We start from the raw sequence: 13,585 nt of genomic DNA on the forward strand, positions 1-13,585 counted from the left end.
TAGTTGCTCTTTTGAAACCTAAACCATTCTTTATGGACAGATGTTAAGGGAAAAAAAAAAAAAAAAAAAAAAAAAAAAAGAGGAATGACCTGACAACAGAAACTCCAAAAGAAAAAGTGGGGGCACAGCCAGGGGTCTGGGGAGATCTGGTTGCGCTTCCCAGCCTGTCCAAACCCACCAGTGGTCCCGGAGGCAGATGACAACAGGCAGGAGGGACGATAAGCAGTCAGCTACTCAGGTACTGAACGTATTTAAAGAACACCCATCGCTCCTAAGATGAAAAGGCACACAGAGGTCACAAAACCCAGAAGAAAGCCAAGATTCCAGACTATAAAGAACGAGGTGTTAGCCCCCTGTGAAGACCGCACATGCGTACGGTCTTTCAAGACTGAATTTCAGAATTATTTGTGCTGCCAAGGAACATCACGGGGAAAAAACAATGAACGAGGCCAAGAGATTAGCACGGTACGTTGTTGGGTTCTGCAGTGGTTCTTAAGCACCAAATTCACTCAGATGTACTTTTAAAAATCTGTTTGTCCAGAAAGTTCTTGGAATTTATTACACACATTTAATAACAGATGATACTCAACATTCAAGTGTTGTTGAACTAAGTTTACAAGCACTGTAGCATACAATGTATACTTATGCTAAGAAACAAAAGATTCAGCATATAAGGGAGTGCAGAAGGAAGCTACTTTAAAGAAATCCCCTTCCATCCATATCTACATTATACCTGCTTTATTTTAAAACCCTACATGATGTAAAGTAAAAAGACTAATCAAATATCTACACTTAATTGTGCACATCACATCTACTTCAGATGCAGGACAAAAAAATTTTCAAAAGCATGTTCCATTCCTCCTGCCAGAGGAACCTCAGACTTCAGAATTGACTTGATTTCAGAAACAGAGCTTGAATTGTTAAAAAAATTCAACAGTAGCAATCCAGCAAGTTTCCAATATGATTATGAAAAAGGCAGTGAGCCACCAGGATTCCGTAAAGGAACATCCAAACCAGTGTTTACGTGACTAAAGCTCGTTAAATTAAGTTAATGCAAACCTGCCATTCATTTTTTGCAGGACCTTGAAACGTTTTGACTTGCTATGACAAGAGATTTTCACCAGCAAGTATTTTGTTTGAAGCTTACCCACCCTAACAGCGTGCTGACCAGGCAGACGGTTTTACTCTTGCTTTGCAAGAACACCGATCCAGACACCACAGGAGAAGCCAGCCTACTGGATCAAATACTTTTTCATCTATCTGTGTATTCATTAACCCTGTACAAAAGAAAGCTGATTAGCAAATGTAAATGTTCGTATAAAAATAGCCAACATCTGTTTAAATTTAGAAATTTATTTTGTTTAATCCACAAGCTTTATATAGCTTTAGTTAAAAAAACAAAAACAAAAAACAGTGAAAACATGACAATATCCAAAGTTCAGGTTCCTCCAACTTTCAAAGACCACAGCTCCGAAAGTTGCTTATACCATTCAGAAGAACCATAACGAGACAAGATTTATGAATGGGGCAACGACATCTCACAAACAAAATTTATGTAACTGAAGGAATTTTTTTTCTGGGACTGCTGATCATGGAAACTGCCCTTTAAAAAAAGAACATAAAAATACAAATGAAATTCCAGTGTTCCAAATCAACATGTTACATCAATATAAACCCACAGTGTCCTGGTAAACAACATGCTTTCATTTATGTACCATTCTAAATTGCTATTTTTGATTCGCTTTAATGGAGACTATACAGGCAACAGTAGAAAGCATTAAAATGTATGTATTTCCTTGGAAATTCTGCAGTGGTTTTACTTCTGGGCAAGCTTACAAACCACAAAGGTTAGTAGCATAATGTAAGTGGATACAAAAGAAATCAAATGAGACCCTCACAAATTATGCTAAAGGCTTTGTTGAATTTCAAAGAAACTAGGGAATTGATGGTCATGTTTAAAACCTTCAAAACAAATTCCTACTGCTTCTAAGAAGTCTCACTCTAAATGAAATTATGCTGACTGTCAATGAAAGAATGTCACTAGTACACTGTGGACACCTTTTGTAATGTAAATCCATGCCCTTTGTACATGGTGAACCTCAACCTAGCAATTATTACAACAAATGTTATATTCTAAAGCTCAAACACATTTAGCAATTTGAAATTGAATTCTGAGTACAAACCAAATAAAATGTACATTATATCAAAGGATTCAGCCTAGGATGGTGGTGACACTTGCGCCTTCCGCATTGACCTCAGTGCCTTCTCTCGCAGGTGTTTTTCTAGATCATCAAGGTTGTCTTCAGGTTCGCTTTCTGTCTCCTTCAAACAAAGACAAAGCATTTCTTCAAACACCGAAAGCTAAGCCAGGCTGCAGCCCTCTCAGCACAGCAAATCATCGAGTTAAAAAAAAATAATTACGAGGCACCGAGTCGCATTTCTGAGGCAAGGCTGCCATTCAGAACGTCAGCAGCACAGGGTCATCAACATCTATTTGACTCTTAAAAACTAGAGCCTCAGGCACCAAATCCCTACCTTTTTGGGTTCTGTCTCTGCTTCCTGGTCTTCCTGTGTTGAGGTGGTATCAGGTGCAGCCACAGCAACAGCTGCTGCGGCCGCTGCAGCCTTCTCCTTCTTGTGTTTTTTGTGTTTCTTGTGCTTTTTATCCTTTTTATGCTTCTTATCCTTCTTTTTCTTCTTCTTCTTTCCACCCCCTTCTTGATCTGAGTTCTGTAACAAACAATTTAAAAGATATCACACCTTCTCCTTAAGGTTTCCAAACATCATTAGAACATGCCCACAACCACCCTGGGAAATCTGAACAGACTGAGCAACAACTGAAATTCCGTAAACTCAACACCATCTTCAGAACTGGGGGAACATCACACTTCCAGTCACCTGACAGGAGCAATCCCAGCGGACAGGGGTTGTAATGCGCGGCCGAGCTGTGTCTCAAACCAGAACATAATGCCACACAAGCTCGATCTGCTGGTCACAGAAGTGGCAGGCAAACCTCTGCATAAAAATTAATACGGCAGATGGAGTCTAACTCCCTCAAACACTCCTCTGGTAAATGGCAAGTGTCCCCAGGGAACACTGGGGAGAACAGACAAGGACGCCCAACGATCCGTTCTCTTCCTGTAGGAATAGCCTGCATGCGCACACGAAGACTAAGCATAAAGACGACCACCTCACTTTGTAGACCATGAAACCCATGCAGATTCATGAAATGGGAAAGACTTTTCCTACAGAAGTTAAAATTTATATATAATAGCATTTTTCTTCAGACTCAGAAACGTTAAAAAGTTTGAAACATATATGTTACTATTAAAAATTACTCCAAGAATATTATTTCCGCCCCCTACGGAACAACCTTAGCACTGTTCAGCACCCAAGCCTTCACGAAAATACCTTGCCATACAACCCAGAACAGTACTGCTTCTATAGCAAACAAATACCCTTGCAGGTGATGGGCTCTGAGTTGGGCTTTTAGCCTTTTTTGCAGGTGACCAGTTTGCAGAAGGAGAACGAGACCGTGTAGGAGATGGAGGTCCTTGATGTTTTTTTGGTGCTGGCTCAGGTGATCCTGATGCAGACCGTGATGAAGACACCCGTCTCGCAGATCGTGGACTTGGCGTGGAAGCCCTTAAAAAAAAAAAATAGAAGAGCCACAATTAGAAATATAAGAGACAAACCAAGAACGTAAAAATTAATAGAAGTGCCAAATGAACTTATGTGCTTAGAGCTTGGTTAAGGTGCCACTTAAAAATTGTTAGTTACTTTGCTGGCATATACTACAAAAGGCAAAACAATTTAATACCGCTGTGAATCTGTAACGCAAAAGGATATTGCAACTTGATAGCTTGATAAATACTACTACTACTGTTGTCCAGAAATGATTGCTCCCATTCTTCTGATATGACTAATTTATAACCATATTAAAAGTCAAGAGAATAGCAATGCTCTTTTATCATCCAATGAAGAAAGAGTGCAAGACATTACGCTAATCCACATTTTCTTTCTGAAAAAATTAATAAGCCAGCACCGTGCTTTTGACTGTGCTCTAAGAGCAGCATCACAATGAAGAAAAAAAATATCTAGAATTTCAGCAGTTTATCTTGGATAACCAATTATGAAATGATTTATGAGCTAATGAAAAGCGCTGGCTCCCTTCTGAAGTTAGCTTTAGAATAAGAGAACATTTATCTTTCTTTTAACAAAGCTAGCAACAAAACTTATCTCGAGCTTCACTTCACCTGCTCAGTCCCAGTGCTTTGCTGTGCTGTTAGAAGTCCCATCCCTCAAACTCTACATAAAGCCTCCTTAATGCTTCTCCCCACAATACCCTTTATTTTAACAGATGCTTCCAATCTAATAAACTTCCAAAAATCAAAGTTACAATGGTGGAAGCTGAACAGAGCCACCAACATGTGAGCAATCTCAAGATACAGGAACCATTTTGATGCGACTCCCTGGCTATTCCCACTGCATTAAAACAAAACAAACAAAAACCCTCACAAAACCAACATCAAAGACTGATTTTTTTTACTTTGTCTTCTTAGGTTCTGGTGTTCTTGACACCCTCCTGATGGGTCTAGTGCTTGGAGATGGAGACTGTCTTCTCTGGGGTGAAGCTGAAGCTCCCCTTCGTGGTGGTGGTGGGCTTGCAGAGGTATGAGAAGCTCTAGGCCGTGGTGAAGGTGAATGCCTTTTGTTTTGTGGTGGAGAACGTGTTTCCCGATTGGACCTACTGGGAGGAGATCCCTTCCTGTGCTTGGAAGATATCGAAGGTGAACGCCTTTTAGCAGTTGGCGAGCTCCTTTGTTTTGGCGGTGGCGAATGGGAGACTCTGCGTTTCGACTGTGGAGAAGGCGATGCCCTTCGTTTAGGTGGGGGAGGAGGAGAAGCCGTTCTTCTCTTCGGTGGTGGTGAAGGAGAGTATCGTCTCTGTATCGGTGGAGAGTATCTCCGTGGAGAAGGTGAGCGTCTGCGTGGGGGTGGTGATGGAGACCTACAAAGAAAACAAATGTTCAGGTGCCACATCAGCATGTGAGTTACTTACAAGTATCTCGCAGTTCACCCAAGGAGGGGGAAAAGAACTCCTCTACGAATTCTTTAAAACTCCATTTAATATCAAGAAAATCAGCCCAACTAGTGTTATTCAGTATTTGATAGAGCAATAAAAAATATCCAGGCCGCACACCTACCACACAAGATCTCACTAGCAAAACTACACTCCCCTCAGTAAGCTGTGAATCAAGGGACCAGGATCAAGGGGTTTCTTTTCACGTGTCATTGTTGGAAGTCAACAAGCCTAAAGCAACCAGTTCAAAGACAAAAATGCAATACAGTACCTTCGACGAGGTAAGGAAGGTGACCGCCGCCGCCTCGGAGGAGGGGCAGGTGAAGGAGAGCGTCGCCGCCTGGCTGGTGGGGGCGATGGACTTCTCCTCCTCCTACTAAAGACAGATAAAGGGATTTCTTAGAAAGAATCTTGGGGCTCAATTGCAACTTTTCTGCTTTAACTGTACAAAATTATCTTGTTCGTGCACTTCAAAATGAATTATTTTTTTTTAGAACCACTGATGGAAAAAAATAGAAAAGACTTTCTAAAGAGGGTGAGACGACACATTTTACTGTAATTCTCAGTCTACTACAGCAATCGTTAGAATTTCACATTCACCTGGTCTATTAGCACCTTGTAGCCACAGAGGAAGACCAATTCTCTCCCATTTTCTTCTCCCAAAAGCTCATTCCTGGCATCTCCCTTGCACTGAACCTAGTGATCATCTAATGAGTCAGACCAGGGTACCGATCCACCAAAAACATCTCCTTGTCGTCACGTGGTGACACGATTGCTAGATCCAACACAAGGGAGGAACTGGGAATGCCCAGCTCTGTCAGCAGAAAAACCCGCGTTCAGCAGCGGTCTGAAGTTGGAACCAATTAAACAGTGTGAAACCGTACTCTTGAAAAGAGCTTTTATCTACGAGTCTGGAATGCAAAATGACTTATTCTTGAAAGGCAGAGAGATTTGTTGCAAAACTGCAGCTATCTAGGTTAAAATTATTGACTACATGAACTGTTTTCTGCTCTGCAAGGTTTACAATAGACTTCTGGGAGGGGAAATTTTAATCAAACTCAAGAGTTTTAAAGAAGAGGAATATTGAATTCTGTAAAGCAAAACGTTCCTGTTTTAAAACCAATTAAGATAAAACTATTGATTAAAGGAAAACATTGAGTAATGAAAAAAGCACAGAAGCTTAACTACATAAACCAAGATTTGCTTTCAAATGTGCTGGCTGCTGTTCTCCAAAGCAATGAGTTACACTTTTTATAGATAAAACAGTTTGCTCCAAAAGACAACGTTCTTTTATGGTTCAAAAAAATATCAGCCTTCAAAAGTCACAGTTGTCCTAATTAAACACGTATTTTCACAATTGTCAGTAGGTAAATTTACCATGTTGCAAAACAGATTAAGAACTTTGGAATTCCAATCTGGTTTACGTAGAATTGTTTGACAAGATCCATAACTAGAATGTCTACATTTGTTGAAGTAGTCATACTTAATCTCATACATCATTAGGTATGCTGCAACTATATTCTAACTAAGTCTTAATTACAGATTGCTCACAAGGGTCATTACACCAGATTAGTAAACCCAGCAAGCACCCAGCTTCCTGAACCTTCCTATATTCTGAGATCAACGTAGACCAAAAAATTACACAAGTGTTAACACCACTGCCTACACAAGAGAAGAGAAAATGAAGTCTGTGTTTACTACTAGTTCAAAATAGCTACTGAATTGAGGCATGAGACCTCTGAAATTCCAATTATCTGTGACCCAGAACACCAAGATCTTAATCACTTGTTGCAAGCATACGGTACCGACTGTCAATGGCAGCAAGAATACAAAGTAATGCTCACCCCTCCTTCATAGCTGTGTATGTGCAATAAGAAAACCCTGAAGAATAAAATCATTCAGTCGTTTTCAAGCATCAGGAAGACGCTAATAACATTAACGTTAGTAGCTGTTACAGGCTTATGTGAATTAGCAACTGGCGAGCAATGAAGGAGCCTGAGCAAGCGTTTCTCTCCGTGGTTTTTGCCAGTGAAATGGTCCCAGATCCCACACGTCAAGGAACACAGCAGTCTGAATTTCCCTCACCTTACTACTCCGAGTGTGCAAGTCCAAAGGACAAAGGACGGCAAGTACTTATCTATGACAGTATAAATGACAGCCTGTCTAAATGATTTGCTAAACGTAAACCCTATTTAACGGATTAATTTCTAACCAACCTTTTCATCACTGGGGATTGCCATCTCTTTTCCATCTGCATCCTGATAGCAGTGGAGAAAAACAAAACAAAACAAATCTATCTGCCATACATGAGGCAAAAAAACAAATGTATTCAAATAAAGTTCAGAGTAATTCTTACCAAATGACCACAACAAGAACACAATCTTGAGACAAGATTGGGCAAACTGGACCCTACTTAATTCTTGTGTTGTGTATTTGCTGACAGTTGCATAGCAGATAAACAATATTAAATAGAAAAAATTACACGAGTTAGGTTCAACTTAAGGAGAAATTACCGAGGGGATGATTCCTTTTGTCGTTTTCGGGGAGATGGTGATGGACTGCGTGAATGTGAGTGGCGTCGGCGTCTACCAACTTCCCCATTCTTCACGATGGATCTTTTAGGTCTTTCTTCTTCAGATGAAGATGAAGAACCAGAATCTATAAACGTAGAAGAATCACTCTCTGGAAGATGATTCTCACAACACTATTAACACAGTTACTGATTGGGGAACTGCAGTTTAAACTACTAACCTCCTCCCCTGCAAAATAAGAAGCTTCTATTTAAAAGCAATTCAACTAAAAATAGTAGTTGCAGTCAAGTGATAAAGCAATCCATCAGAGCTGGGCAAAAAAAATATCTGCAGCAACCTAACTGTCCACATACAATCTGACTAGCCAGATAATTTAAGAGGTGAACTTCAGTTACTTATAGAAACATTAGATGGACAAGAACCTATACCAGGCCTGGGTTAATTTACTGATTGGAAGCATACAAGAGTCCAAAATATTAGGAAATAACCTATTGCAACAACAGATTAAGTAACCCATAACAAATATATTTCTGTGTGTGATGTTAAGACTTTAAAAGTGCAACTTTTAAAGATGTGAGCCATTAACAAGAGACATACCGTAACCTTTTAAAAGTTACACTTTTTTCTTCATGAGCAATAATAGAAGTGATATCATTGAGTGGTACATCTTAAAGTTTATCACAGCACCGCAGCATGCATAGCAAATAATTTTAATCAGTATTTGAACTTAACATTAACTACTTCCCACAAAAGCAAACTACAATCCACTTTTAGGAAATCTATGCCATCCATACCAGATGAAGACTGTTGATTCTGCCTTCTGTACTGACGTCTCTGTTGAACAGAGTCTGCTGTGGCCATTTTACCTCCTTTATCTTCTTCTGGAAAGGCACAGACAGAGATAAAATATGTAAACTGAAGACACAAATTGACCTTGTTCAAGCAGAAACAAGGTTGTATTACAGTACATCATCGCACACGCTTTTTTTTTGTCCCCTTCAAAATGTTAAAATAATATTGAGGCTGGAATACAACTTCGGTTGGATTTTTTTCCAAGAAAGCTTGGATAGAGATGTTTGAGGCAGTACGAGCTATCACCTTTATACTTCTGGGAACTCTTGCTTTCAATGCCAGTCTATCAAGAGGATTCAACCCTTACCACTGCCTTTTGTCATGCACCTTGATTAAAAACCCCACCCAAAACCAGTGCTGAAAAGAGCACACCATACCCGATTCAGACAGTTCTGCTTTCCTCTGTTTTGGTGCTGGCGAAGGAGATTCTCTTTTTTCAGTACTCTTGTGTTTGGGCGCTAAAAGGCAAAGTCAGAAAACTCAGCTGCAATTCATTACATTCTCGCATGCACTTCTGCTCATACAAACTGTACACACCATCTTTGAGAAAACAAAACCAAAACGCTAAAGCTGCTGGAACACAGATTTTTACTTCATTACCTGATGCTCTGCTAGGCGAAACAGAGCCACGGCTTTTTCTTGCACGGTTGGACTGCTGGGGTGTTGGAGACCTGCGTGGTTTTGGAGGTGGACTTGCTGGTGGGGATGGTCTGTGCCTCCGTCTAGGGGGGCTTGCAGAAGGAGAGAGCCTACGAGTTTTACGAGGAGGACTGGATACAGTTCTTTTAGGTGGTTTCTTTGGTGGTGATCGGGAACGTGAGGAGGAGGAGGAAGAGCTACTGCCAGATAAGGATGCTGATGACCGTCTTCTCCTGTAAATCAAGTATAACATTAGATTCTGAATAGCCAGTTGAAGAAATGTTTGAGCATGAACACAGAATCGCATTTTTTGCAAGCACATATAGAGAGAGCCACATACAACAGCACTTCCAAAACATGGTGGACAGCCTTCAACACTCGCTTTGTAGAAGAGGAGAATAATAACCGATCTTTCAGTTATTTTTAAACTACATAGTGAGCAAAAAATTGTTAGTGTTACCTTTGTTTGCTTTCTGTCAATCTACAGACTACAACTAAGCTTTTCTCCTGGGAGGAATTAGTTTTGTTTGGGCTCTCTAACTCCTGGATGGTTAAGAATTCTCTGTGTTAGCACATGTGATTTAATGATCTTCAGAACAGATCTCTTTAAGAGTTTAGTGTAAAAAGTTTTTATACCAAGAGGTAAAAATTTCAGACAACTTAACAACTCAGAATCAATCTATCCATCCTTATGTTTTAGTCTTTCATCTTTACTTTGTAATTTTAAAAAGGTAGGGCCTCTAGAATTCTGCGGCAAAATTTGTGGCAAGTTCTGTTGCAATTGTGTACCTGCAGAATCCACCTTTGGCTGCAGAATTCCTGAGAACCTGGAAAAAAGAAACCCTACCTTGAGTGAGAAACATTTGCTGAAAGGGAGCTCTTGTACATCTTGCAACATACATGTTTGATACTTTTCACAGTTTTCCCAGTAACTGTGCGAAATGAACATATTTACAAACCCAGGAAAAAAATAAAATAGTCATCACCTTGTCATAAAAAGGAAGAACTGTTCCTTCCTAAAAAAGAACAACTGCTGTATACACAGGAAGCATCACTTCAATTCTCTTCCTATGAAGAGGATAAGAATCTATTCTCTTCCTGTGAAGCCAAATGTCTATTTTGATATGGCCACAAGTACATATCTTCTCTGCAAGGCAACTCAGAGCTTTGCTACTAAAAAATTGCTTATGCTATCAAAAATGTGACCTCCAATACCAGAAAGCAGACCTTGAAGAATTTTTTTAAAAATAAAAACATGAAAAAACACATTTCAAGTCAGTATTTGATTTTAATTTCAAGATGGAAATGTAAAGTCATAACGTAAAAACTCCTAACAAGCAAAATCTTTACTTGTTCTAATTTTTTTCCCCAGGAAGGAAAAAAATAGTATTAAGACTTAAGCAAAAAAAGTCACGAAAGATGTCATGTCAACCCACGCCGGGAGCTATCAGAGCTATTTGAAGATGTTAACAGTTCTGAAATTGCCATTTTTCAAAAAGGTGGAATTCTCATCACTACTTCAACTCCAAAGAAATCACAGCTACTACTATGCTCCCCCACAACACACCTATGAAATACAACACTGCAGTTTTTATATCACTCAAACCATACACCTGACAGTACCAAGATAAAACGAGCAAGGTAATTCTGGTAACACTCATTCCTCACAACTGATGTTCCCTTCAGCTTTCAAAGTTTAACATTTTCCATTGTCCCAAAAAAAGGGAATCTTACCGCCTCACAGGGGATCTGCTTCTTCTGTGTCTGGGTGGGGGAGGCATTCGCCTTGGAGGGCTCCTTCTCCTTGGAGATGGCCGTCTTCTTGGGCTTGGTCGCCTTCTAGGGGAGTAAGACCTGTCATAATCAAAAATTCAAATGAAAAGCAACTATCTAATTTTCAGAGTTGAGGAAATTTATCCTCAGGGGACTGAGGGCATCCTCAGAGTGTAGAGCTGTTTTTCCTCCAAGTGCATCACATTAAAGTAGCATTTAGGTTATATTGCAAAGTGTACATTCAGACACAATCAGTGCTTTGAAGTTTACCAACACCTCTCTACTTAGTAAAATAATTCAAAAAAGGAGAAAAAAAAGAAGTAATCTACAACACCATCACTATCAGACCTACCTCCTAAAAGGAGGCTACACAGTTCCCACTAACAAGTGCCATACTCAGCAATGCCTACCCCATTCCTTCTCCAGTCAGCGTTAGTCACTGTAAGCACCTTCTCACGAAGTGACAGAAGAAACCAACTCCCAAACCCATTTATCCATCGAACACATTCTTCCCATTTGGCCTAAAATATCCATAGTTCAACATCTCTAAAAACATCACTACTTTAGCTGAGAACATGACATTACATTAAGAACATATATAAAGCACATCCATAGCCTTCAGAAGAAAACATTCAGTTCTCAACCTTCACAAGATAAACTGGAGTCCTACCTCGACCGTGATCTATGACGCCTTCTTGGTCGAGAATGAGATGGAGAACGTGATCGAGATCTTGACCTTGACTTGGACCGAGTTGCGGACCTTTGACGAGTCTTCTCTTTTTCCTTCTCTCTCTCCTTCTTTGAATTACGTTCTGGTGAAGTTTCCTTAGTCTCTGGTACAGGAGGTTCAGGTTTAGGAGCTTTTGGGATATCACTGTTAAAAATAAAAGACTTCATTTATAAACACGTACAAACCATAGCCCCTGGAGTGACAATTTAGAAGCTGCCAAGATATTCCCCTACAATGAACATTCTCCTGCCCATCCTCTGACGAGATGTTAGACCATCTCGCTCCAAAACTGTGAAAAGAATTACAACATGGTACAATGATTCAAAGAGGATAAAAAAAAAAGTAACATACAGGCTGCATGTCAACTTGCCAGAAAACAAGACGACATTGTCGTAAGTGGAAAAGATGACTGTCATGGTTTAACCCCAGCTGGCAACGAAGTACCACACAACCGCTCGCTCCCCCCCTGCCCCTAGTGGGATGGCAAGGGGAATTGGAAAAAGATAAAACCCGTGGGTTAACGTAAAAGTTCAGTAATTGAAATAAAGTACAACGTAATAGTAACAATCATAACGAAGAGGAAGAGAAAAAAAGAGAGAGGAATAAACCCCAAGAAAAATAAGTGATACACAATACAATTGCTCACCACCCGTTGACCGGTGCCCAGCCAGTCCCTGAGCAGCAATTGGCCCCTGCTGGCCCACTCCCCCCAGGGTATATACTGAGCATGATGCTCTGTGGTATGGAATATCCCCTTGGCTAGTTGGGGTCAGCTGTTCTGGCTCTGCTCCCTTCCCGTTTCTCATGTGCCTCCTCACCAGCAGAGCACAGGAAAACTGAAAAGTCCTTGACTTCGGGTAAGCACTGCTTAGCAACAACTAAAACAACAGTGTGTTATCAACACTATTGCCACCCTAAATCCAAACCACAGCACTGTACCAGCTACTTGAAAGAAAATTAACTCCGCCAAAACCAGGAAAATGAAAGCACAGTGCCAGCTAAGCACACTGCCTTTAGAATTCTGCACAGGAAAAAAATCTTAAGATTATTAAATAAATTCTTTTGCCATTGCAGGGGGCCAGGGAGAAGCAGGCATTTCCCCGAGACAAACTGCAAACAAGCATTAAGATAACGTCCATTTTTAAAAAGGCAATACGTAGTTCTACACCCACAGTTATCAGGCTTACCTGTTTGAAGTTGCCTCTTGAACAACAGTCTCCTTTGGTTTCACAGAGGGTTCTGGCTCAGGAGTCGCCTCTTTCTTTTCTGGCGCAGGAGTGGCGCTGCGGCTCTTGGTTCTGTGATGAGGGGAGCGAGAATGGCTGCGTTTCCGCTCTCTTCTGACAGGCGACGACCTCCTTCGAGGGGAAGGAGACCTTGATTTGCGTCTAGGAAAAAGAAGTGCCATTTCATAGCATCCCGTAACGAATTGATGTACGGAATAAAGCCTGTGATATCCAGCAGCTAAAAGCTCTTCTGAATGAGGCAGACTCTCAGTACTGTTTACAGCAGTTAAGCACATGGAGGACTACTTTGTATTTTCTGCTAGTAATTAGCAGCCAAATTAAGATGTCAAAAAACCCACCACCCCCCCAAAACAAGAAACCCTGGAACAGATCAAACCATTAAAAGCAACGTAAGCAATTCTTATGTCAAGTTTGCTCTAGTTTACTTGCAATTACCGTTCAGTAGTACGTCAGGCTAGCCTGCTAAAACAGCAAAGGGGAGTATTTCCAAAGCTCAACTAATTTGTCTCTGCCACGCATTCTCCATTCCACTCTGGAGTACTGTTGATACATTGTCTGTGCAGTTGCATTACCTTCTTGGACTCCTGGATCTGTCTCTCTTTTCTCTGTTGTCTTTGTCTTCCTTATCTCTCTTCTCCTTGTCTTCATCTTGTTTCTTCATAGAAGCCAGTTTCTCTTGCTCTATCTATGCAACCAAACACCATCACAAAACGCAACACATCAGAGGCAT

At 40.6% G+C, this 13,585-nt stretch overlaps 1 protein-coding gene across 17 annotated transcripts in view; it reads right to left on the bottom strand.

Annotated features, from left to right (window-relative positions):
• Window positions 1-528: 528 nt before the first annotated feature.
• Window positions 529-13,585, bottom strand: part of SRRM1 (serine and arginine repetitive matrix 1) — a 20,029-nt gene continuing 6,972 nt past the window's right edge. For 3 of the 17 annotated variants that reach the window (XM_055799087.1, XM_027782050.2, XM_027782049.2), the window contains 14 exons: window positions 13,428-13,540; window positions 12,796-12,996; window positions 11,549-11,752; window positions 10,840-10,959; window positions 9,067-9,338; window positions 8,844-8,924; window positions 8,409-8,495; window positions 7,597-7,741; window positions 7,300-7,341; window positions 5,355-5,459; window positions 4,550-5,011; window positions 3,459-3,645; window positions 2,536-2,730; window positions 1,334-2,322 (listed from right to left, as the gene is read on the bottom strand). In XM_055799087.1, coding sequence (XP_055655062.1) covers window positions 2,218-2,322; window positions 2,536-2,730; window positions 3,459-3,645; window positions 4,550-5,011; window positions 5,355-5,459; window positions 7,300-7,341; window positions 7,597-7,741; window positions 8,409-8,495; window positions 8,844-8,924; window positions 9,067-9,338; window positions 10,840-10,959; window positions 11,549-11,752; window positions 12,796-12,996; window positions 13,428-13,540 — 2,319 coding nt within the window. In that variant the 3' untranslated portion in view covers window positions 1,334-2,217. Of the gene's footprint in view, window positions 1,278-1,333; window positions 2,323-2,535; window positions 2,731-3,458; window positions 3,646-4,549; window positions 5,012-5,354; window positions 5,460-7,299; window positions 7,342-7,596; window positions 7,742-8,408; window positions 8,496-8,843; window positions 8,925-9,066; window positions 9,339-10,839; window positions 10,960-11,548; window positions 11,753-12,795; window positions 12,997-13,427; window positions 13,541-13,585 lie in introns of those variants that run through there. The other 14 variants (XM_055799097.1, XM_055799103.1, XM_055799096.1 and 11 more) reach the window with 12 other exon arrangements.

The sequence above is a fragment of the Falco peregrinus genome, chromosome 3, assembly GCF_023634155.1.
Source record: "Falco peregrinus isolate bFalPer1 chromosome 3, bFalPer1.pri, whole genome shotgun sequence".
Lineage (NCBI taxonomy): Eukaryota > Metazoa > Chordata > Aves > Falconiformes > Falconidae > Falco > Falco peregrinus.